General features: G+C 32.3%; 1 protein-coding gene across 5 annotated transcripts in view; it reads left to right on the top strand.

The window, feature by feature from the left end:
- The window catches only part of LOC118204686 (fibroblast growth factor receptor 4-like), a 135006-nt gene that overhangs the window by 12466 nt on the left and 96240 nt on the right, over positions 1-26300 (top strand). For 4 of the 5 annotated variants that reach the window (XR_015043069.1, XM_085823956.1, XM_085823958.1 and 1 more), the window contains exons 3-4: positions 13588-13748; positions 25857-25980. Coding sequence is in view for 4 of the 5 variants with exons in the window: in XM_085823956.1 (XP_085680082.1) it covers positions 13588-13748; positions 25857-25980 (285 nt within the window). In the remaining variant the exon portion in view is untranslated. Of the gene's footprint in view, positions 1-4616; positions 4821-13587; positions 13749-25856; positions 25981-26300 lie in introns of all 5 variants that reach the window. The other variant, XM_085823957.1, reaches the window with a different exon arrangement.

Raw genomic sequence — 26300 nt, 5'->3', positions numbered from 1 at the left:
TGCATTTTTTTGCGACTGGATTACGGAGAAGAAAATATAATATTCTTATATGTTAACATTCACCATTAGTGCATGGTGAATGTCAGCATTTACCGGTGTAAGTCAGAAATAAGAGTATTTAGAAAATATTTCGGACATACACCAAGCGACTATGTGACATTCACTGGTGAAAGTCGACATGCTCCAGATTTCGGTATTTTGCCGTAACATATATATATATATATATATAAACAAACAAATATATATTTGTTTTAAAGAATAAATAGTAAAGTTAAATGAAATTTAAATAATTCTCTTGCGCCATTGCTGCAAGGAATGAAATTTGAATTTAACAAACATTCTCTATTCGTAAAAAGCAAATTAAAGTGAATTAAATTTTAAATAACGTTGCAAAATGCATTTACAATAAAAAAAAAAAAAAAAAAAGAAAAAACTTACATTACTGGCTGGAGATGGTGGTTACTTTAGTTGTAATGTGAAATTTGACATCGTTTTTTGCTTGATTAAAGCTTCAACATCTAGTTTAATCTGCATTGTTGCAATTTGTAAAGTTTCCTCCAAATGTCGGTCAGCCTTATTTTTGATTTAGAATTTTCATTTTACTAGAAAGCTGTTCACATATGTATATACTGCCAAAGATAGAAGATATGAACAGTGCATGTTTACAAACTCCAGGATATTTGTCTTTGGTCACGTTCTTCGAATAAAAATGAATTAATGTAGGATTTTCAAGAAACTTGCATTTTACTGCAGTCACATTGTAAATCTATAAATTGTAATTGAAGTTCAGGTGGAATACTTCTGGCATCTACTGAAAATGGCCAACCATTCTGATAAAAATTTCATTTTCATGAAAAATCGGAAAATTTGCTTTTGAATTCCTCTTTCAAATTTGAAATGCATTGTACATAATTATTTGAATTCCATGTTGTAGAGTTCTTCACACACTTCATAAATTTTGGAAAGTAAGTGGAATTCTTACTTTCCCACAGGATTAATTTTGTCTTAAAAGCTTTCACAAAGTAATAAAGATTATGAACAAGTAGATCTTTTCCAGTAAGCGGTAGTTCAAATCATTGAAATGACCTGTAATATCAGCAAGAAATGCAAAGTCTCTCAACCATTTCTCATCATTGAACTCGTGAATAGATTTCCCTTTAGATACCATGAATTGTTGAGCTTCACTCTTCAAAGAAAACAGACGCTGAAGCATCTTTCTTTGGCTCAACCAACGTACTTCAGCTTATGCACAACATCACCATATTCAGCTTCCAAATCACTCAAGAGCAATTGAAATTGCCTTTGATTAAGTCCTTTAGACTGAACGAACGAACAAAATTAACCACTTTTACAACATTCATCACATGTTCAATGCTTGAGAACATTTTGCACAAATTTTCTTGGTGGATGATGCAATGGAAAGTCATCATAGTATTAGTTCCTTTTGCTTTCACATCAAATTTGAGTAATAAAGTTACTCCTATTTTCTCTCCAGTCATAGATTTAGTACCATCCACAGTTATAGCAGATATACTACTGAAGTCAACATTACATTTATCCAAAGTTTGTGTCAGACTGGAATACAAATCTGTACCTTTAAGTGCAATGACACTGGCTAATTCCTCTACAATTGTGAAGTCTCTATCAAGGCCACAAATAAAAATGGCTACTTGTGCAGTATCTGTTGATTCATCCATCGCTACAGAATAAAACTCAATTTTTTTTTCTTCATTTGGATTTTAATTTACTGAATATATCTGTTGCGGGATCCTCTATGCGCCTCACTATTGTCACACCAGACAAGCGAATATTCAATATGACTCGAGCCTGTGATGGACAAAACACATCAACTGCACTTTAAAGACATTCTTTTGCAAATTACCCATAAGCAAAGGGTTTTTCAATGCTTAACAACTTTTTCTATTATCATGTAACTAACACGAACACTATTTTCAGATTCTTTATTCGCTGTGGTGAAGAAAGACTGCTACAAATTTAGTTTTGATTTTAATTCACTCACCTTATCACTTCGAAAAAGACCTTTCAATGCAGAATATTTCTCACTATGCTTAGTATCATAATGTCCCTTAATGTTGTATTCCTTCATCACAGTTACACTGTCATTGTAAATAAAGCAAACTGCTTAAAATTTGTCGTTTTCAGAAAATTTTATCTCGAATAATATCAGGCATGTCAATAAAATGTTTTAAATATCAAGAATAAGAGGGAAAAAAAGTTTTTTTTTTTTTTTTTAATGACAAAAAGCTGACAAGGTAATTTGCCTTGAAATCAAAATTTCTTAAAATTCTTCAATTTATCTTCAAATTTAAATGTGGGGCCACTAAAATGCCTTCAGTGGGGCACTCGAGGCCTGCAGGCCACGGGTTTGAGGACCCCTAATCTAAATGATCGAATATTTCTGAAGAAGTTAATTAATTAATAATTATTGAGCAAATTAAGTATCTCTGATCTTATGCTTTTAAAAAGAATGATTCATATTCAGAACAAAGTTTTTGAACTACATTAACTGACAATGTAATTCAAAAAGCTGATTGAATAACAATTGAAAACTGTTACTGAACCAGATCTTCTGTCACATTCAGTGGCAGTTTCCAGTTATTTGATTATATTTTAATTTTCTGACTTACATAGCTAGCAAATGTATTGAGTTCTATTAAAGATTAACTTTTTCTAAATGAAATGAATGATAAATTCAAAATACATCTGAATTGAAGAGAGAAATTAATGGGTTTCTAGAAATAAATTTTGAATTTGAATTTTAGGTGGTATACGGACACAAATGCTTATATGAATATATGAAAATAATGCATGATATTAATGCAAATTTTTGCTATAAATTTCTCTTGTATCAAATTTCAGGACAAAAAATTCACACACAGTGCTTATATTTTTCCTTGTTCATAATTTCTTATAGTATTGATTAGAGCTAATGGGAGGCACTTTCTGCTGCTTCGTGTCAGTCTTCTGTTCATGATGTCACTTACTAGTCAACCGCTCATGCTCAGGCCTTATTTTTCAAGCGAGTGTTGACTCAGATCTGTTTTTAGCATTCAAAATGTTTGAAAGTAAATATAATGAATTGAATTTGAATCATTTTTGACATTCATGTGATTCTGAGCCATAATTTGCACATGTTAAAAGAGCAGTGTGTGTAAAGCTAGTGAAAACAACCCTTTACCATAGCATCCCTGGCAAAAAAATTTTTAAATGCTGATAGAGCTTTAGCCTCATAAGAGAAACGATTTCCAAATATTAATTTCACTATTATTTAAAATGTATGAATTTTAAATATTATCGAAATCAAAATAGTATTCAGTTATTTATTAGAATGAAATCACGTTTGTTCCAGAAATTTTTATTTCCTTCTTTCCTCCATGCCAGAAATCATATAAAAATTTAGATAAGGTTAAGGAATTCTATTAAAAAATGAAAATTTAATTCAATTTTTTAAGTTCAAAAAGTAATTTTTAAAAAATTTTTATAAAGCTTTTTAATGTTATAGAGTCTTTTAAATACCATACAACCAAGCTTTTGTATAATCTCTGATAGAAAATTAAAGCAAGAAAACTTATTTATTATTTAGTTCGAATTCTTTGAAATTATTGTGAAATTTTCTATAAACTGGGCTGATATTTTCAATAGGAGTATAGTAGGTTGCTATTATACAAATTATGTAAAGTATGTGACACCTTTAGATATTGTATAAATTTTTATATAATCTCTGTACAAACTGCTATGCAATATCTATAGAATCTGTATTTATAACTCTAAGGAAAAAATATTGTAAAAATACAAAGTAAAAAGGAGTTCAAAACTTAATCCAGTTGTATACTGATATCAGCAACGAGTTATGTTAATGAAGTAAATGAAAGTAAAAAAAATACCTTTAAATATCATCAGTATTCAGTTTGGAATAAATCACGTGCAAAATCCAGAAGCATAGTGGCAAACTGCAAAAAAAGGAGGTTAATTCCAAATTAAATATGTGATGAATTTTAAACATATTTTAAATTTTATTTTGTATTAACTGTATAGGGTTTATCTATATATGTAACATTTTACTGAATTCTACAGTAGACCTCTGAGCTAGTTTTATAGAAATTTGGGCCATGATTGTAAATAATTCAAAGAAGTTTAATATTGGACTTTAATTATATGACATTTTTATAAGGGATTCTAGTATGTTATAATGTTCTTATTCAGCAAATCACCAAATCTCTCACCTTCCCAAACTAAAATTCTGTCTAGAAGGCCATACTGTGATAATGTTCATATCCAGTAAGTCACTGTGAGCCACTTGAATGCTAGCACAGTAAATAACGTGCAGTAGTGTTACGAAGAGAGGGAGCTGTCTTTGAAAATGAGTAACTGCTTAAGGGTACTTGAAAGGAGTAACATTAAGTTATAAGCCTTTTTAGCAACAGTCTGGTTGATTTTCTGCAACATCTCGTAATGTATATGTATTTGTCATGAGTTTCAGGCTTCCTTAAATTTAATAATAATCAGTATTATTTATTATTTATTTTCATTCAAAATTATCAAATGATTTGTTATAATCATTTGATATGAATATGACTAATTTTGAATAATGTCAGTAATGTATAGATATTCAGTTTTGGAGCTGCAACAGATGGAAATTTGATGAACCTGCTGTGAAAGTATTAATGCATTCAGAAATAAATATATATAAAGCTGATGGTCTGTCTGAAGAAATAGTTTTGCTGGCAGTTTGGAGTACTACGGGTCCAGTTAGAATTCTTCTTTGAATGAAACCCTTCTAACAAAACGGAAATAATATGGTATAAGGATTATTTATTAATCTTTTGGTGAAATCATCTTTTAGGGTAACTGCATGACTATGCTGTATTTTACTGTTGCTGCTTGTCACGTTAAAGGTGAAGGCTTTCGGCACATCATTCCGATCTTTGTGTACTTGTTTTTTTTCCCCTGTAATTTTAATTTTTCATTTTCTTGATCTTTTATTTATTTATTTTTTTTATTATTTTTATTTATTTATTATTATTATTTTTTTTTACCTGAAAATCTGTGGTTGTAGTTCTTTTCTGTCAACTTTCATTTAAAATTTCAAAAGGGAATTATTTCTTTTCATATTACATTTTATATGACTTGAGCTTCGGCACTGAAATTTCTCTTACTCGAATTTTTTCAATTTTTTTTTCTTGTACTATTCTAAATGTAAATATGATAAAATTAAATATTTTTCTAGTTAAATACTTGCATTTTTAATTCATATTTAATGATATTTTATAAATAAAACTATGTAACTATTTTATGTCTATATGAGTGCATCTATTTATGCTTGTAGTCAGTCTCATTTGAAGTCTTTAAGAGAACTTCCATGAAGGAGAAGAAATTATTTAGTTTTCTTTCTAAGCAGTATAACTTCTGGAATAAAAATTATTTGTGGAATAAAAGCAATTTCGTGTGCAAAATAAATTTCTTCCACTTTAATAATTTTTTTTAGTTCTAAAAGAATTTAACTTTTAGAACTTTAATTCTAAAATTAAAGTTCTAAAAGAACTTTAATTTTTTTTGGAGGGGGAACACATTTTTCGTAGTAATAATTTTTATTTTATTTATTGAATGTTCTGTAATAACAGCAACAATATGATATCTAAATAAATATATGTATGTATTTTAAATATAGTAGCGAATTAGATTATAATTCATGAACTGAACAATTTTGATACTTTGACCAGGCTATACAGCTGGACAGAAACAAGCAGGATGATCATATTTTTATGTGTAAGTGGTGATATCCATGTGAGTATATGGACTGATTATGGTGTATGGGCATCATTATATCTTTTAAAGGATTCGAAAATAACTATGGATTTAATATGAAAAAACACTTTAATTGCAGATATTTACAAAAATTTAGAAGCAGTTATTCTTACCAAAATGATAGAGCTTATTTTTAAAACATAAAACTTAGAGTTGAGTTGTAGCCAGTATTACTCAAACAACCTCCCACCTTGCAATTTGTAGGATACCTATAGATTGCAACAAAAGTTATAAATCAAGTTTATTGGAATTTTAACACGTCGACCAGCTCTAGTAACAAAATCTGGAACTTTGGGTGATGAATCATCATCTTCACTGGAATCTGAATCATTAGCTGCAGGGCGTAGATGCATATTCGTAGAGGCACTTTCATCCCTTCAAGCATCTTGGGCAATGAATGGTAACTTTTCCAAACTGTTGATTTCTAACAGATAAAGTCTTTGAAATGGTCTCAACTTCTCTCCATCAGCTGTTCTCACTCTGGCAACTCTTGAGTGCCCATCTGCTCTAGAAAAGACTTCAGTGATGTTTCCTAAAGGCCAGTTGATACGCTTGCCATCAGTTTCTTAAAGAACGACCACTCCAACCCTTAAAGATTCTTCCTAGCTCTTACCTTTATGAATCAACATTGCTAAATACTGATTCCGAAATCTCATTCTTAAATCCTGCCTTAATTTTTGCATAAAACGCAATCTTATATTTAGGCTTTTACTGTCGATTTTGTCTAAATCAGTTGTTTCACTGCTAGGAATACTTTGTAAGAAACAAGCGGGAGTTAATGGCTTCAGACTTTCAGAATTGTCTTCAATATATGTAAGTAACCTAGAGTTTATTGTAGCTTTGCAGTAACATAGAATAGTTTCCAACTCTTCATAGTCAAGACGTTTCCTGCCCAAAATTTTTCTTAGCATTGCTTTCAACATTCTAACCATGCACTCCCACCGCTCCCATCATCCTCCCCACCAGGCGGCTGTTGGAGGATACGCTTGCCATCAGTTTTCCATTTGATTTTCTTGATAGTGGAAAACGACATGATCTTCTCCCAATCTAAATTTCTTAGAGCATTACTTGAACTAATGAAGTTTGTACCATTGTCAGTGTAGATTATATTTACTCTACCTCTTCGAGCAAAGAATCTTCTTAAAGCCATAATAAAAACTTCTGTAGACAGGGAATTGACTAATTCAAGATGGACAGCTGTATAAATGGCACAGGTATTAAGTACAACCCATGTCTTTTTGCCAGAATGCAAATACAAAGGGCCTGCGAGATCAATCCCTGAAACTTCAAAAACTGCAGCAGCCTTTATTCTGTTCTTAGGAAGAGGTGCAAAAGGTGGTTCTGTAGGTTTGGCTTTGAATCTTTTACATGAAATACAACTAGAGCTAATTTGTTTCGCTAATCTATTGATCGAAATAATCCAGTAATCTTCTCTTAAATTGGCAATCAGAGTTCGAAGTCCTGCATGTTGTAGTTCACAATGTTTTTGCCTTACCAGTCAATGAATAATCTCATGGCTTCCGGGCAACAATATGGGACACTTGAAATTTTCCTCTTCATCTCCCAAGAGAAGTTTTGTTCTCAGTTGAACAATATTATTTTCGTCTCTGAATGTTTGCATGTTCTTCAAGATTTTAATTTTTCTTCCGGGAAAACTTTCCTGCTTACTTAATTTTAGCAAACAGTGTTTCGCTGATTGAACCCCTGTAACCGGAAAAAAGGGGGAACCTACTCCTGATTGTGTTCCTTCTATTTCATTAACAATGAAATCGCTTAAAGCTAAGTCAGCTCAGTTTTCTTAAGTTTTTCTTTTCGTTGGCAGTTTTTAATGAAGCGAAGTATCCAGGCAAGCATTCTAAGAATCTTCGTATATTTCGAGAAATTAAGTAAATTGTCAATGAAGTTAACTGATCCATGCTCCACATTACTAACTATCATTTTTCTCTCTTCCGATCTAACCAAATTTTCATCAATGACTTGTTTTTTACTTAATGGCCAAAATTGTGACTTTCATAACCATTCTGGACCTTAGCACCATTTGCTTTTCAATAAATTCTTAGCATCACAACCTCTTGAAGGCAAATCTGCTGGGCTCATATGCCCTGGCACAAAGTGCCAGTCATTTGGGTTTGTATTCTTTCTTATTTCTGTGACTCTGTTTCCTATTAACATATTCCAAGAACTCTCTCTTTTGATCCAAGCAACAGTTGAAGCAGTCCAAAAATACACCATATTGTCTTTCAATTCCAGTCCTTCTACGACTTGACCATATAATCTTGATAAGATCAAAGCTCCCAAGAGTTCTAACCTAGGAATTGTAATCTCTTTGGTAGGTGCCACTCTTGATTTACTCGTTACTAACTTGACTGAAATCTTCTCATTAAATTCAGAACATAAGAATATACAAGCAGCATAGGAAACTTCACTGGCATCACAGAAACAATGTAGATTTATTCGGCAGTCTTCAAATGGACCTGAGATGAGTCTCCGTGGAATCTTACATTCTTTCAGTAAAGATAGTTCCTTGACCCAGGCTAAAAATCTATTTGATATATCTTTTGGAATTATATCGTCCCAATTAATTTTCCTCTTCCAAATGTTTTGAAGCAATACTTTTGGTATCAATGAAATGGGACATGTTATCCCAATAGGGTCAAATAATCTTTGGGCAGCCTATAACACAACTCTTTTAGTAATCCCCTTTTCTGGAATTTCAACCATACTGCCGCAGAAAAGTTCATCGGTTTCAGTGTTCAGTCCCAAGAGAGACCTAGAATTGAAATGAATTTGACATGTGTCTCTTCTACAATATTTTCAGAAGTAACCCAGCCTCGTAGTTCGAATTGTGAAGACATCAGCTCTTTAGCTTCAGAAATAAATTTTTCTGCCTCTTCTTTAGTTTTTAAACTCGTAATACAGTTGTCCACATAAGATTCTTTGAGTTGACAAGCTGTGTGCTTCCTTTCATTCGAAGCGTTCTCTAGATGGTAAGCTATAGGTGCTTCTAGTAAAAATGGGCTAGAGAAGCACCAAATACCACTCTACAATGTCGGAGAGTGATTATTTCTTCTCGTCTTGATAAATCCTTCTATCACAGAAATTTAAACTACTCCCTATCCTCTGGATTCAAACGGATTTGTAAAAATGCTTTTTTTTATGTCTGATATTACGCCAATTGTGTTTTTCTGAAGCTACATTATCAATTTGGGTACCAATTCTAATAAATTTGGCCCCTTTTCTAAACAATTATTCAAGGAATTTTCCTTTGGAAGCTTTCGTCGATGCATCAAAAACCGGACAAATTTGTGTTGTTGTTACACCAGTTTTTATCACAGGATGATGTGGTAAATAGTGTCCCTTTTTCTTGTCTTTATCTACAATTTCAATAATTCCATCCGGAACCCACTCATTAAACACATCAACATATTCTCTTAAATGTCCAGATCGTATGAGATTTTTGGTAGTTGACATTAACTGTTTAGTGGCTAATTCTTTATTCGTTTCTAATTCTGGACGTCCACTTTTCCATGGCAAACATACTTCATACCTTTTGTCTTTGTTTGTTTTAATAGTTTTACGGAAAAAAATCTATGTTTCTTTATCGGTTACCTGCTTTGACTTTACTTCTGCAGGACATCTTATACCGATGACATCTAGGCTCCATAGTTCTGTCAAATCTAAATTATTAGCATATACAATACTCTCCAATGATTTTGAGTAGTTTCTTTGTTTACCTTGAAGCGTCCATCCAAGTTTTGTTTTAATAGGTACCAAATTATTATCAATGGGCTCAATTTTCGTAGTCAATAATGCACCAAGATAATCTGCTCCTATTAATAAACCTATTTCAGGCACATATTCTCCTGTATCACTTAAGCATATATTTTTCTTTTTCAAAATTGGATAAATATCAGGATCCTCTACACGTGGAATTGCACCACATATCTTCTTTTTGTCCAAAACTGAAATAGTGTACTTGAAATTTGAACACAAGCTTTGTAATGCAATATTGTAGAGATTATGTGACTCTTGTTTAGTTTCACTGCCCTCCCCCCAAAAAAAGTCCATGACTCATCATTTCTTGATCTACAGGTTTCAATCCTGGTTTCTCCACAATATCTTTTTGTATGAAAGATCTCTGAGCACCAATATCAAATAATCTGCGAACGATTCCGGACTTGTCATCATTGATGATTTTTACCAATATAGTTAACAATAACGTTGGAGAATTTTTTGGTGACAAAAGAACCTGTGCATCCGATTCAGATTGTTTGTCTTGTTTTGATTGATTTATATTTGGACACATAATGCTATGGTGTTTTTTCTTGCATATAATACACTTTAAATAAGCTTTGCAGATCTTAGAATTGTGTCCTGGTTTCAAACAGACGAAACAAGCTCCCCTTTTCGCCTCCAATGACATCTCGGCAGCCTTAAAACATTCTGAGGTATTATGAAACGACTTATTACAAAATATACTATGTTTGCTATTTTTCTCAGCTCTTTGCTTTTCATTAGATACAATGCTAGCTGCTGTGGGAATTTTTTCTTTCGTTTTCAATTTTTCAAATTGATCATTCGCAAACCCTCATCGAGCAAGTTGTAACCACTCTTCACATTCGACTTCCAAATGAAGAAATTCTAATAAATTTCCTAACATGTTCATCTTGTCTTTATTTTATACACGGTTATGTGTGCGTTCCCACTCCTTGATAAGAACTTCTAGCAGAGCTGATTCTACTAAAGGATATAATATTGCTTCATATTTTTCAGACTTTACCCCTAAAATCTCCAATGCTCACAGCTGATTCTCCAATTTATCATAAAGAATCCGCAAAGTAAAATTTTCGCTACTTTTCGCTTGCGTTAAAACTAGGTTTAAAAGTTCACAAACATAAATTTGAATTAATAGTTCATCTTTAGCAAAACGAGATTTCAGCTGTTCAATAAATAGCATTATAATAGTTTTTGCCAAATGGTGGAAAACTTGCAACTAAATCTCTGGCCAATGAACTTTCTTCAGTTGCTTGTAAAAGATACTGAAATTTGTCATCTGCATCAATGCTATCATCATCATAAATCTTTTTAAATTGTCTCCAGAATCCTAGCCAGTTTTTAATATTACCATCAAAACTTTTCAGTTCTAACTTAGGAAGACAGAAATTTTGCTTGGTTTCATTTACTACACTGGAAATATCACCCTCTTTTTCAGTGGTTGATAACATTAAATCAACTTTCGTTTTCATAGTAACCCTCTGATTTCGATAGCTTTTGTTAAATCGATATCATTAGAAAATTAATCTTCATTATCAGTATGAATATTTCAGATATTTTTCTCAGCTCTATTCAATGCCAAATGACAAACCAACAAAAAGGAATAAAGTGTAATTCAAAATATAACTCAAGCCTGTATTTTTAATACAAAAATTTAAGTTTTTTATATTTTCTCTTTTAATGTATGTATTTTTAGCAAGCAGTTTCATGACTCTTGTTTTACTTTTTATGAGATATACAATTAAATGCAGTTCAAAATAAAATTATCTCCTTTCTTGATGTAAGAAGTATGTATATTCATATTTTATTTTGTTTTCTTTAAGAAAGGCATAAACTTTGTTTTGTATTGCTTTCATTTTCCTTTACTTGGTTTGAATAAAAGAGTAATGTCACTCTAAATTTTTTTAATAACATTTGTACACTGGTTATCATAAATTAAGGAAAACTCACAAAAATCACGATTACTGAAAAAGTTACGTGTAAAATTTAATGAAACTTGCCCACAATATACAACACATAGTAAGGTATCAAATAACATAAAAAGAAATTACCATGCAAATATAGATATTAGCACATGTATAAAATGAACAAATCGAAGGTGTCAGTTTGCTATAGGAAAAGTACCTTCAATATGGAATACGATCTCCTCTAGAAGCAATACAGCACATACAGCGATGTGTGATGCTTTCAATTATACGGTCTATCAGTTACATAGGAAGCGAGAGCCATTGCTCTTGTAAAGCAGTTGCAAGCACGACAAGGGTTTAAGGGGGCGGATTGAGAGCAGCTAGATGTCTCCCTAAAGCATCCCAAACGTCTGGGGATCAAGCTGGGGTTCAAGTCTAGGGATCGAGCTGACCACTCCATGCGCATAATTGTTTCCTGTTGAAGATAATCATCTACGATACAAGCCCTGTGTGGTCTTGCGTTGTCGTTCAGGAAAGCATCACCTATTGCCCCGGCATATGGGTGCACATAAACATCAAGGATGTCATCTCTATAAATCTGAGCATTCACGGTTCCCATTGGAAAGACATGGAGGTCTGTGCGTCCACCCAAAGAGATGCCACCACAAACACAGACACTGCCCCTTCTGTATGCATCTCTTTCATGGATGTTTGATGGATGATAACGAGTTCTAGGTTCTCTCCATATCAAATAACGCCTACTATCGCTTTCTAGACTAAACTGGACTCATCCGTAAAGAGAACCGCCCTCCATTGATCAGGCGTCCAGTGGACGTGTTGTCATGCCCACTGAAAACGGTCCCTCCTATGGCGTGACGTGAGCGGCATGTGAATGGCTGGTCGCCTCGCATGCAGACCACCTTTATGAAGCCTTCTATGCACAGTTGACGTTGACACAAACCTTCTGGTGGCTGCAGCAAGGAAGGATCTAAGAAGAGTCGGAGTAGTGGTTCTATTCCTGCGTGCACATAATGTCAAATATCGGTCATCGGCGCTCGTCGTAGCAGTTGGCCGTCCTTGGCTTAACCTCCTAGATGCCGAATCTAGCCTCCAAAGTCTTGCCTCCAAAGTCTATGAACCACAGAAGGACTTGCATTTAGCCATCTGGCCACTTCTGTTTGACTTTGTCCTGCCTCTAGTCTCCCAATGGCTCTCCATCGCTGTTCTGCAGGCAAATGATGCCTGGAGGTCATTGTTACGAATTGGCTGAGATTTCTGATGTCACTGTCACAGTGAAATATGTGGGCTTGCTCTCAAACATGGACTTTTATGCTCCTCGCAGATGACGTATTTTAAAAGCAGTGCCACTAATTTGCATATCACAGTTTTACTGTACTCTTACTTGGCAACATATTCAAATTTTACACGGTTTGGCTTATTTTTGAGGGAGTTATCGCTATTTTTGTGATTTTTCCTTAATTTATGATAACCAGTTTATTTCTATAGCATGCACATCTTTTAAATAAAAGCCTTATGACCTTCTTTTCGTATTTTGCATAAACAGTATTTGTCATTTTACAAAATAAATTGGTATTACATGCAATGCAGAAAGAAAGTATATAATATATTCAAATAATTCTCATATTTTATACTTTGCTTAAAAATATGTTTAATACAATACATTGCCAACACATACACACACATATGTAGCAATATACATAGACATACGATGCCCTAAAATTTCATTTTTTTCATACAAATTCTTAAAGTGTTTTTGCTCTATTCTCTTTCATGTTGTGAAATATATTTTATTCATCGGAATATACTTACTGTAGGTAGAATTTTAAATTAATTTAGATTGAAATAATGTTTTTGCAGTGTAAGTAATTGTTGGTCTGTTTATATTGTAAATTCTTTTCAATAAGAATTTTTATTGATTTTATATATTTTATAATATTTATACTAAAATTAAATAAACTTTTCATTTTTACTAAATTATTTGAGACTTTTTTCAAAAATTTGTGAAGGTAAGATCAAATATTGTTTACTTGCAGTTCAAATACTCATGATTGTTTTTTAGTTACTCATCAAGCTCCATTTTTTACAAAATCTCATAAAATGAATGACCTCACCACTGCATTTTCTGGTTCTTCTGCCAACTTCAGATGTGCAGCAGATGGAACACCAGCACCTGATGTAATTTGGTTTAAGGATGGAATGCCTATTGAAAAAGATCACCGTGTAAGTGCAGTTTTTTTTTTAGTGTAAGACTAATATTAACTCTTTGTCAACAAATACCTTTTTTTTTTCCCCCCTTTTTGTATGTGTTCCAAGGTACACTGGAAATAAATCTTGACTCCATTCTAACAATTCAATGTAAAGTTTCTCAAAGGATATGTAAAACCATGCTAATTGCATCCTGTACTAATGTAAATATTATTTTTATATATAAAATTATGTTGAAAGTTTAAGTAAATATTATTTTTCATTTTGTTAATTGTGCCTTACCAGTGGCCGAGTGGCTAAGAATGCTGAATACTTTTAGTTTGACTTGGCGTGGGTTCAAAACTACGCAAATTAGCTGGCTGCATATTTGGTTTTCCCTTTGTAATATGACTAACCAGCTTTCCTCGGAAAGTCCACCATGAAGACATCCCTCCTCTTAGGCAGATAGACGTTGTGTATTTGCCGTATTTAAAAAAAAAACCTAGCCTATGTATATATTGTTAATTGTGATAGGTTTTTGTTTTTTTGTTTTTAGATGTGTAAAACATATTGTAAGCAGTTAAGTAGTTTGTAGTGAAATGGACAGAAACCTTTATAATTATAATGGCAAGCTTACAAATAGAAAAAATTTAAATAATATACTTTGGAATTGAAAGGATTACTCATTGTTATTTGAATGTCAAAATCGTTCATTGACTTGACATTCAAATAACATACTTTGACGTTTTATATATGTAAAAACCAAGCATTCACCAAAACCTCATAATTTTGTGTTATATTCATTATTTCGGATAAAAATTTTGTGTTCATTGCAGATAAGAATTCAAAGTTTATTAGAGGCAAGTTTATTTTTTGTATATTTATTTTTTTAAGTATACAATTTACATCAAATCCCTTTTTAAAATTGCTTTGAAGATATTTTTTGCAAAATGTGCTCCCTACCAACTGCAGTTATAAATTTCCTTTTTTCCAGCTGGTCATTTATTATTATTTTCTTCCAGGCAACTTTTTGAAAGATCCAGGAAGAAAATGTTGTAAAAATTATATAAAAGCACTTTTCTTTTTAACTTTTCTTCAGTAAGCAAATAAAAAAAAAAAAAAAAAAAATAAGGCCACTATATTTATAGCTCCCTGAACAAGCATGTTACTGAATACTTGTATTGGCCATTGCCTTCTTTAAATCATGTTATAGACTAGTGGTCTCAAACTTGAACTGCATGGGGGCCGAATTCATGATCCAAAAGCACCTAGTGGACTGGACTTTTTTTAAATAAAATGAGAAGATATATAAAATGATAAAGTCTCTTTATAATTATATACAGTCAAAAGTCGTTAATTCGGACACCCATAATTCGGAATGATCTATAATCCGGACCTCCAAACTAAAAACTTTCTGCGCATGCGCCGCGTTGACACATGCGCATAGGCGTTTACGCGTGCGCGTAAGACCTTTTACGAGTGCGCAAGTGCAGAATACGTTTTCGCGTGCGCGTTTTATGTATAATGGACGTATAAGCTAAAATTATCTAATTATCTATTTCAGTTAATATTGATGATTGCGTTGTGCCTTAATTTTCGAATTGGATCCGGCTTATTATTTTTTGCAGACTGTAAGAGCAATTTTATAAAAGTAAGCTTAAACTTTCGATTATATCAAATAGAATTTCTGATATATATTTGTTAATATGTAAAGGATCTAAAGCGAAAGTATGTTTTGAAATCCGAAATCTGTTTATCAATTTCACGCTGCTCGGCGGGGGGAACGCCGCAGCGGGCGTGTAATGAATTGGAAGTTGATCCGTCAGCACTATCCTTATCTTCAGCAGGGCAGATGTTTTTATTTTATTTGGCTTATAATTCCTTACCAAATGTAGTATTTCATCTCGATATGCTCCGTCTTTGATATGATTTAAAACAAGTTCCTCGTCATTATAATTCGCTTCCGATAGCGAAGAAAAGTGACAGGGGTTATTGAAAACGAAAAAATTTCGATTGACAAATTAGTCGGGTGTTCTCGACACAGCAATTATAGGAATTGAACAGCGGAACTTTGTAACTGAACAAGAAATTATGTCTGTTTAATAGAATTAAAGAGAAAGTATTATCACATGAAACGAAGCAAAACTTAAACAACTTACATTGAAAGAAATGTTTAATAAAGTAAACAAATAAATATTAAGCTTTTTCTTTTTGCAAATTTTGATATTCTTTAGATCATAATTATTCTTTATTTCATAAATTACGGTTTTATATTTTTAATTTTATAATTTCTGCATGCCATCTTACGAGATTTAAACTGATGATCTATAATCCGGAAAAATCGATAATCCGGAATCGCCGAAGCCCCGACGAGTCCAGATTAACGACTTTTGACTGTATATATATATAATAAAAACAAAGTCAGAAGTAACTGACCAGCAGAAATTTTGATGCCGTAGAAGTGTTGATCCATAATGAATAGGAAATTGGTGGCAAAGGCAGATTACATCTTCATTTTTTATTTCAGCAAACATATTGTGGCCACAAACAAGTTGGCACATTAAATGTGCCTATTCCAAAAAGCTTACATTTTAGATAAATTTGCAGTAAGATAGAAAGAGCAGACAGACAGCAGTCCAGCTAGGCCAAAGCGTAGAAAGCAAGTGTATTATGTTCAGTGTGAAATCTTAATTCAGACTGACTTAGTTTTGGTTCTCATTGCATTTTGATTTTATAGTTTATATTGCTATAAAATTACTATTGGCTGCTAGAGTTTTAATTCCATTTACATCATTAGAATTATATAAGAGTCATATGACATGGATTAGTCTAGAAACGACACAGTACAGAGAGAGGTATTTTTAGAATAGAGAAGGTAAATTAATTTATGCAGCTAATTTAATCTTTTACATATTCTTTATTTTTCTGAATATATATATATGTATATAAAACATGAAAGACAGACACTTAACTGGCAATAGACATTTAAATTTCTAATTCAAATATTAAATACAATCTCCTTCAACACATTTATGTAGCATTATTTTTCATCCCTCTTTACCTGCAGAGATCTGCATTTCTGTGATCTTTTATCCAGTCATCATTTAGAACTCAGAATTTCCAAGTTTAAATACACTAGCTGCTTTCTACACATCACTTTTCTCTCTTGCTGCTGCTTGCATAACCCAAGTTTGTCACTCTGCAGTATTTTCTATGGTTTAAGATGTGATATGCATATTTTAAATTGTGGGATGCAAATTGCATTCATTGTGCTGTGTGATGTCTATAGAATGTGGTTCTAAAGAACGTTTCTCTACTGAAAATAATGGATATTTAATCTTCATTATGGCTACAGTTGATTGGAGCTGTGTTATTATTTATTGCAATGCCATCACCGTCCTAACCGTGACTTCGACTTAATGGATTCTCTCATCATACCTTCTGAAATATCATCATATATACATGCGTTATAGCGCCTTATACTTACTATTAATGTGTGGTGAACAGTCCTTTATAACCTGGTATTAACATGTACACATTATATATGGTGTGATGCATATAAATTTATAATACAGTATAAAGTCCGTAATCCGGACGTCCATTATCCGGAATGATCTATAATCCGGACCTCAAAGCCACAAACTTATGCATGCGCGTTTAATGCACCAGTCGCTACGCATGCGCATAAAGCCAATAAAGCGTTTACACATGCGCGTTTCTGATAGTGAAGAAAGTGACAGAGAGGTTATTGAAAATGAAAAAATTTCGATTGTCAAGTTAGTCTGTATTCTCAACACAGTAACTACAGGATTTGAACAGTGGAACTTTGTAACTGAACAAGAAATTATGTCTGTTTATAGAAGAGAGAATTAAAGAGAAAGTATTAGCACAAAAAACGAAGCAACTTAAACAACTTACATTGAAAGAAATGTTTAATAAAGTAAACAAATAAATATTAAGCTTTTTTTTTTTTTTTTTTTTTTGTAAATTTTGATTCCCTTTAGATCATAATAGCTCTTTATTTCGTAAATTACAGTTTCATATTTTTAATTGTATAATTTCTGCATGCCATCTTACCGGATTTAAATTGATGATCTATAATCCGGAATCGCCGAAGTCCCGACGATTCCAGATTACGCACTTTGTACTGCATGATATAAATTTTACTTTTAAAATTTATTTTATTCGAGCTTTGTTTAATTGAACATTTATTTCAATAACATTCAGTTGTAGTTTCTGCTATGTTTTCCTTTATACTTTTTATTTTTCAAACCTATGCTTTTCTCCTCCTCTTCTAGGCTAAAGTTATGAGACGTTTTCTTTCAGTTAAATTTTCTCTTATGTTGGGTTGTAACGAAAGTTGTCCCACCACTGCAAATATCATCTGCACAAACAGTTCGCGTGTGCATGTTTAATCATATTTTATTAGACGTTTTTTGGCATTTGAAAGAAAGAGACTTGCACAGCACTGTATTGTGAAATTTGTAAACACATCTTGTTACAACACAAGGTGTCTGAAATGGAACTATCATGCTACCAGATTAGAAGCATAATTTACTATTGCATTACTGTAGCAAAAATTCAGCTACAGAATGTCACCAAATCATGTGTATAGCTCTAGGTACTAATGTTATATCATATGACACTGTAAAGATTTGGACCAAAAGTTCAAAAACAAGAACTATGACATTTAAAAAACAAAGAGCACTGACCAGCCTATACCTGTACTACACTGATCACCTGTAAGAACTTGTGGAAGAAGATCAGTATTCAACCACTCGAGAGCTTGCTAAGGAGTTAGATGATAGTGCCATGTCCATTAGTCACGCTATGCATCACATGAACTTGACGTACAAGTTCAATCACTGGGTGCTTCATAAGCCAATTCAAGCAGATAAGGCTAGATGTGTTCTGGCCTGCAGTAATCTGCTCGAATATCAGCACAAGGACAAAATTCTGGACCAGATTGTCCTTTGTGATAAAAAATGAATTTACTTCAACACATACCGAAAAGGGGGTTGGTTTGGGCAAAGTGAGCCCTTCAGTAGCATCACAAAGTGCAGGTTGCCACACCCACCATATAGCCCCGACATTGCTGCTTCAGACTTTTATCTTTTTTCACTCCTGCAGCTAGATCTTGCTTCTGCTATCTTCCATTCTACACAAGATGTCCAAGATGATATTAATCTGTTTTGGGACTTGAGGCCACCAAGTATCTGAGTCGAAGGCTTTGAAAAACTACCAAAACATTAGCAGAAAATCGTAGATTTGTGTGGCGATTACTTTCAGCGCTAAAGGAACTGTTTTCGTGTTTTTCCCCCTAACTTTAAGAACATTTTTTGGCGAAAAACTTTCACTACAACCAGATATTTTCTTTAAATGTGACCACTTACTAAATATTTATCAAAATAAAGAACAGTGATGCACTGGGAAAACATTCAAATTTATATTTGTTTTTTTATCTGAAATCTAAAGGTATCTTAGACCTGCAAGAAATGTTTGTTTCTTACCATGGATGGATGAACCTATTTTAGGGCCCTGGATATTTTTTTCTGTCGGGCCCCTACTCCCGGGGTGTTATGTAATTTTTACGAGAACTTTCTAACAAAATAATAAATGATAGGTATATAATAATAATTAACAAAAATAAGCAGCTTTTCAAAAATCTGTAATGCAGTTTTTATTGTTAACATGCGTTTTATTACATATCAATACAGTCAATAGAATTGGAACTTTTTGTTATGTAGTAAATTAAGAAAACGAAATTTATTCTGTTAAAATGTTAAAACCATAGTTTTGAGAAAAATGATTATGAAATTAGTTCAAAAATACTTTTCTTGGCTTTTAATTTTGCGAATTTATCAATTATTTCCTTGTAATTAATATTATCCAACACATTTTGTTTTATGTATAGTACAGCTAAAGAAGTTAATTTTGTTTGGCTTAATGATTTTCGTAAATAGTATTTTATGCATTTTAACTCTGAAAATGATTTTTCATCGGATGCATTCAATACAGGCAAAGTTAAAAATATGCGTAATATGATCTCCATATTTGGAAATGTCGATACAGTTTTTGTAGTCTTTATTAATTGTAGCATGTCAGATGGCAATGTTAAATTTGGCTTTTGCAAAGTAATACAAATTATAACAATTCATCATCCAATTCTTTTGTATCAATGTCTTCACTATACCATTTGTTTAATAATATGGTTTTTTCAGCTTCAGTATTAATGCACTGTCATACGAGTTTGTATGAAATATTTTTAAAGTTTCATTAATGTCTTCGTAACTTTTGCTATGTGGTTTTAATTCAGAATATATTTTGTCACATATTACATAAAAGCAATTTTGTTTGAAGGCTTCTTGAGCCTGATTACAGGAACTTTTGTCATCCTCATCATGATGAACTGTATACAAAAATTCTCTCCATTTTCGAGACATTTTATTAGTAGCGGAATTAGTTTTTATTTCTGACGTGTTCATTGCCTTCATTTCTATTTCCGGAAATAAATTTCTTAAACTATTAACGTAATTAAATAAATTGTCAAAAATAGTTGCCGCAAACAAGCTTACCATACTGGGATCTTGTAAGAATATATACTGCCTGTATTTATTCTGGAAAGAAATTTATCCCAAATAACTGTTAAGAAAATGAATTCTAAACTACAGTCAAAAGTCTTTAATCCAGAGTCATCGGGACTTTGGCGATTCCGGATTAATGGTTTTTCCGGATTATAGATCATAAGTTTAAATCTGGTAAGATGGCATGCAGAAATTATAAAATTAAAAATATGAAACCGTAATTTATGAAATAAAGAGCAATTATGATCTAAAGGGTATCAAAATTTACAAAAAAAAAGTTTAATTTTTATTTGTTTACTTTATTAAACATTTCTTTCAATGCGCACATGCCTAAAGCATACATTACGCATAGTCGAAATTAGAAAATTGCAACCAGAAAACTATTTGATGTGTACTCGTGATATTTATAATGACGAGGAATTTAATTTAAATCATATCAAAGACAGAGTACATCGAGATGAAATACTACATTTAGTAAGGAATTATAAGCCGAATAAAATAAAAACATCTGCCTTGAAGATAAGGATAATGCTGACAGATCAACTTCCAGTTCATTGCGCCGCCGCGACGTTTCTCTCCCCCCCCCCCCGAGAGTAACGTGAAATTGATAAACAGATTCGGAATGATTAGAGAAACAAAGGATATGCCTTTATCCATTTTATGCAGCAATTCCACTTTTTGTTTGATGGACATCGAAACATCCTTTCACTTTGTAGATCCTTTAGCAGCTCCAGAATCAGAAATTCTTTTTGACATAATCGAAAGTTCAAGCTTAGTTTTATAAAATTGCTCTAACAGTCTGCAAAAAATAATAAGCCGGATCCAATTAGAATATTAAGGAATAACGCAATCTGCAACATTAACTGAAATAGATAATTAGATAATTTTAGCTTAGCTTGTACCGTCCGTTATACATTAAACGCGCATGCGTAAACGTGTATGTGCATAATACCTTTGCGCAATTGCGTTTACGCATGAGCCGAAAGTTTGTAGCTTTGAGGTCCGGATTAAAGACTTTTGACTGTATTAATTTTGTTTGCTATTTCTCGGGATTTCAGTTTTACAGAACATTTCTGAGATTCATCTACAGATATATCAAATGGAGCATTTTTTATTTCATTGAACCCAGAGGAAATTGCTTTGACAGCATCAGCTCTACAAGGCCACCTAATAGTAAATATATATATATATATAATGTTTATTATTTGCTGCAAAACCTTTTTCCTAATGTGTTCCACTTATGAGTAGATGCTGAAAAAAATGTACAAGCATTCTCCAATAAATTTAAATATGTTATTGCTTACAAACATGGTTCACTAGCTCTACTTGCTATCAGATTTAACAAATGTGAAGCACAAGGAATGTAATTTGCGGTTTGCCTATGTTTTTTAATGTGGTTTTGGAACCCATTTTATTTTCCAGACTTATTTTCCACATTGTCCTAGCTTTGTCCACTACAGTTGTAAATATCTAGACCTAATATTTCAGTGTTTTTTAAAAGTTAATTTTTTAATGATTCTCCTGTGTGCAAATAAATTAATCAAAATCCAAAAAAATTCTCTATTGGGATTCCATCCTCTGATACATAACGCAGTATAAAAGTTAACTGGAATACGTGTGTTATGTCAGGGGTAGAGTCAATTATTACTGGAAAATATCTGGCAGCTTTAACTTCTAATATGAATGTTTTTACCATTTTTTAATTCAGTATTTCAATAAATTTATTGCATATAGTTGGTGAAAGATCATTCACTTGCCTCTTCCAGCTGATCCGAAATTTTTTACATGTGAAGCTAAAAACTCATCAAATTCTGCCAAATATTCTAGAGCTCATATGTAATTTCCACTATGGGAAGCAGAGTAGTTCATTACTGCGACAAAATGCAACAGAATTTTTAGCGAAAATTTTTATTGTTTCTACTACCTGTAACAGTACTTTTCTGTAATATTTTTTTCTTCATAATACTGTTTCTCAATGATAGTATCTATACATTCCTTAACTAAACTCCTTGCTTAAAATTTTAATAGAATGTCTATGATCACTAGAACACTAACCATTCTTGTTCAATTTTTCCATCTTTTGACTTTATTGCGAATAAAAATATATTTCTTTAATGACCGAGTTACAGTTTTTCCACCTTTTGTTACTACATTTGTAACGGTATGTATAAATGAGGAATTTGATGGTGGTTTACTTTTAAGCAAATAATTTTGCATGTCTGCTGTTAAATTTAAAGGCCCCAAAGAAATGTCCAAATTTTCAAAGCTAAAGTATCATTAACGGTGTTAGGTATGTACATTCTATATTTTGAATTTCTCCTTCATCGCTTTCATTTTGGTTTTTTCTCCACAATATCTGGTATGCCTTCTATGTTTTTCATTTCTATATGTTTTTCTTTCTTTTTTATTTCATTTCTACTTCTTCAGTTTCATTGCTTTCTGTTATTTCTGCGTGTACTTCCTAGTTTCCAGAATATTCACCAACTTCTTTTTCTGTAATCTGTACTTCAGACTGAACTTCCAACTCTGTATTATCTGGTGTTTTTCTATTAGCAATAAATTTAAACAGAGCATTTAGTTTTTTAAGTTTTTTTTTCCTGCATTTTCTTCTTACCCTAGCATGGAATGATATTGAAACCTAAGTAATTCAAAAGTCATTTAAAAAATTTAGTATTTCTAATAATCTAGATAGAACAGAAGATGCTTATTTATTTATTGATCAGAGTTACAGTGATTGTAAAAATGAAACAGAGTTCGATGATGGGCCTGAAGATATGACAACGACTTAATCTTATCCAATACTAAAAATATTAAAACTCATAAGCTGTATCATAGTTTTTAATTTAAATAAATGGAATTTAGGTGCATATGGAAGTCTAATTTTTGTATGCTCATCTTTTTGTTATTTTAAAATCTATCATTTTTATATCTGGCATATAATGCACATCCGTAAAATTCTATCTTATTTTTTTGTATTAAAAGTGCGCATTATACGCCAAAATATACAGTATACAAAGTTCTGGAATAATAAAGTGAGGTTGAACAAGTTATTTAAGATTCTTGTTTAATACTTTGCATGCTTGAGATTGTTGGAAATATAAAAAGTGTATATAAATTAAAAAATTCAGTTTATAATGCTAAATTTTGTTAAACCAGTTGCAGATGACAGTAAAAGATCTCACAATTTGCTATCACTGGTTTACATTATTACATTGCATTTATTAAATTTTGTACAGTTGGCCTTCAAAACAAGAGCTTCTGAAAGCTTATTTCCAAAAAAAGGCATAACTGATAAAAAAAGTAAGTATCAGTCCTTATAAGACCATTAATGACACCACATAAATTCTATGATGTTCTGCAATTTTATTTGAGCATGATAAAATTTTCCACAATTTACTTTGAATGAAAATAAGCGGAAAAGCCCTGTTTACATGAAATTTCAAAAAACTACCCCTATTTCCAACTGTGTACTTCACTAAGCCCGAGAGCCAGCCATTTCGGAGGAAATGATGTTACTTCACCCCATATATATATATATGCGGCTTAAGTGTCTGTTTGTCGCCGATAGTTTATTGGTTGCTTGCCTAACTCTACTAGCCCAATGGGGTGAAGTTGCCATGGCGCACATGGTTGCCGTTTCAATTGAGACATAGACAATTTCCTGTAAAACTTGCCTTTGACCATCAATAAGTCTCAGGGTTTAAACGCTTAAGCGTGTTGGCATTTTTTTACCTGAGCCTGCATTTGCGCACAGTCAACTTTATGTTGCCTGTTCAAGACTTCGTGAAAGAACAGACATAAAATTAAAAATAATGGATGGTCCTCTGCAAGGCGAGCTTAAAAATGATGGAAAGATCTACCTAAGAAATGTTGTGTACAAAGAGATCTTTCACATGTGAATTAACATTTTATTATTTAAATCACCTTCATTTATTGAGCTAGAGGTGGTTTTTAAGAAATGTACCGCCAGTGGTTTCCTTCATTGCACTCTACTTTAAGCAATTAAGCAAGTAGAAGGGGGAAACTCCTTGGGGCAGTAAGCAAAGGAGCAGCCTCGCCGCCTGCCCTGGGTAATTCAGTTAGAGTTAGCAGACACCTTTGCAGAAATCATTTTAATTACAATTTATAATATTTTGCACAAATCATTTTAATTACAATTTATAATATCTAAACCAGCGGTCATTTCGTATGACCGCCAGGCTTTCTAACATATATATAAAAATGATGTATGAAAATTAACTGCTTAAATGATGATGAAGAGGAAACTGGGAAGCTGAGGCAGATTTTATAAGAAGCACTCACGACAAATTTAAATAATATTTCTTTTACTTTTAATTCTCGTTTATGGTTGCAAATAACTTGGTACTCTAATCATGCCTCTTTCAGAACATTAACATTTCCATAGCTTTGGAACACTGTATGGAACACTGTATAGCAAGCAAAGCAGCAGTCTAACTAGGCTGAGGAGCAGAAATGAAGTGTCATGTCAGGATGAAATTTTAATTCACATGATGTATTTTGACTAAATAATTAATAATAAAAGAAAGTCTGAAAGCTTTCAGATTTTATATTATGCCCCAAAGGGTGATTTTTAACGTTTTCGTGTGGTACTTTTATTATCATGTTCTTCGCACTTAAACCATAAAATTCAATTCAATAGCAATATCACAAATTAATTTATGAAGAGCATATCTTTAAAATTTCCGATACACAGTCTCTCGCGTTGCAGATTTGTTTCTTTATACAGTGTTGCCATTGCTTGCTTTGAACCGCTAAGTTTGTTAATCCAAAATTTGTTAGTTTTACAAAATATGAAATAGATAATAAAACATATTCCAAATTAGGGCTTCCAGATGCCCATATTCGGAGGAGGATTACATTAACGTTACACCGGAGATAAAAATGTCCCCCTCCCATACAGTGTTGCCATTGCTCGCTTTGAAATCGTTCAGTTTGTTAATCAAAAATTTGTGAAAGTTTTACAAAATATGAAATAGATAATAAAACAAATTCCAAATTTTGTCTTCTAGACGCCCATATTCGAGTGGAAGACTACATTATTCAAAATTTAATGTCTCTAGGTGCTGTTGTTTTTTCACAGTGGGAGAAACATACATACATTCATGCAGATTCTTCATTATTTAATTTCTTTAAATATAATGAAGGACTCTTAATAGATGGTAGCAACAACTTGAAAAGTGAAACGTCGTTCATAGTGAACCAATGTAGAATGCCAAAACAAAATTAATAGCCGTTCTGGGCAAATTGCCCCTTTTGGGCTAAAAGCTCTAAAATTATTATTCGCTGTTTTGAGTTTTAGTTCTCAAAACTGGTATTTACATCACCAGTGTTATATAAAAGTCATATGATACAGATTATTCTGGAAGTGACCCAGTCCAATGAAATTTTACTACAAGCAATTACTGTTTTTAGCACAGAAAGAGGAAATGCCCAAATTAAAATGAATTAAGGGACAATTGCAAATTTAATTTAGAATTTTGATTTACATCTTTCTTATCTTACACATATATATATGTATTTTTTCTCTTCCTTAATTTAGGTTCGTATGCAGAAATGGTCGTTAAAATTGGATGACATAAATTCTGATGACGAAGGAATTTATACCTGCATTGTTTCAAATACTGAAGGAAGCATACGTTTTAATTTCACATTGGTAGTTACTGGTTAGTGCAAAGGTTTCTTTGAGTTCTGTTTTTTTATTTCCTTCTCAAACAGATAAATACTAATGAGTTTATATGCATACTGAAGGATATATTTTTACATATTTGTTTGATTTTAAATACCTAAAAATTAGAAAAGTAACATACATTTGTCTATTTGTGACTATACAATCAAACCTTATTATAATCATCATCGCAACAATCCAGGGTGGACCAAGGCCTTCTGAACTAGATGTTTCCAGCTACTTCTACTAGCTGCCAACCTCGTTCAATTGTTAGTTTTAAGGAGTAAACAATCCTCCTGTACAGCATCTACAGGGTTC

This window comes from Stegodyphus dumicola, chromosome 9 (assembly GCF_044657685.1).
Source record: "Stegodyphus dumicola isolate Sdum_Otavi_A_Nest chromosome 9, ASM4465768v1".
Classification (NCBI taxonomy): domain Eukaryota; kingdom Metazoa; phylum Arthropoda; class Arachnida; order Araneae; family Eresidae; genus Stegodyphus; species Stegodyphus dumicola.
Note: the sequence above shows the minus strand (reverse complement) of the source record. Positions and strands in the feature narration are given on the sequence as shown.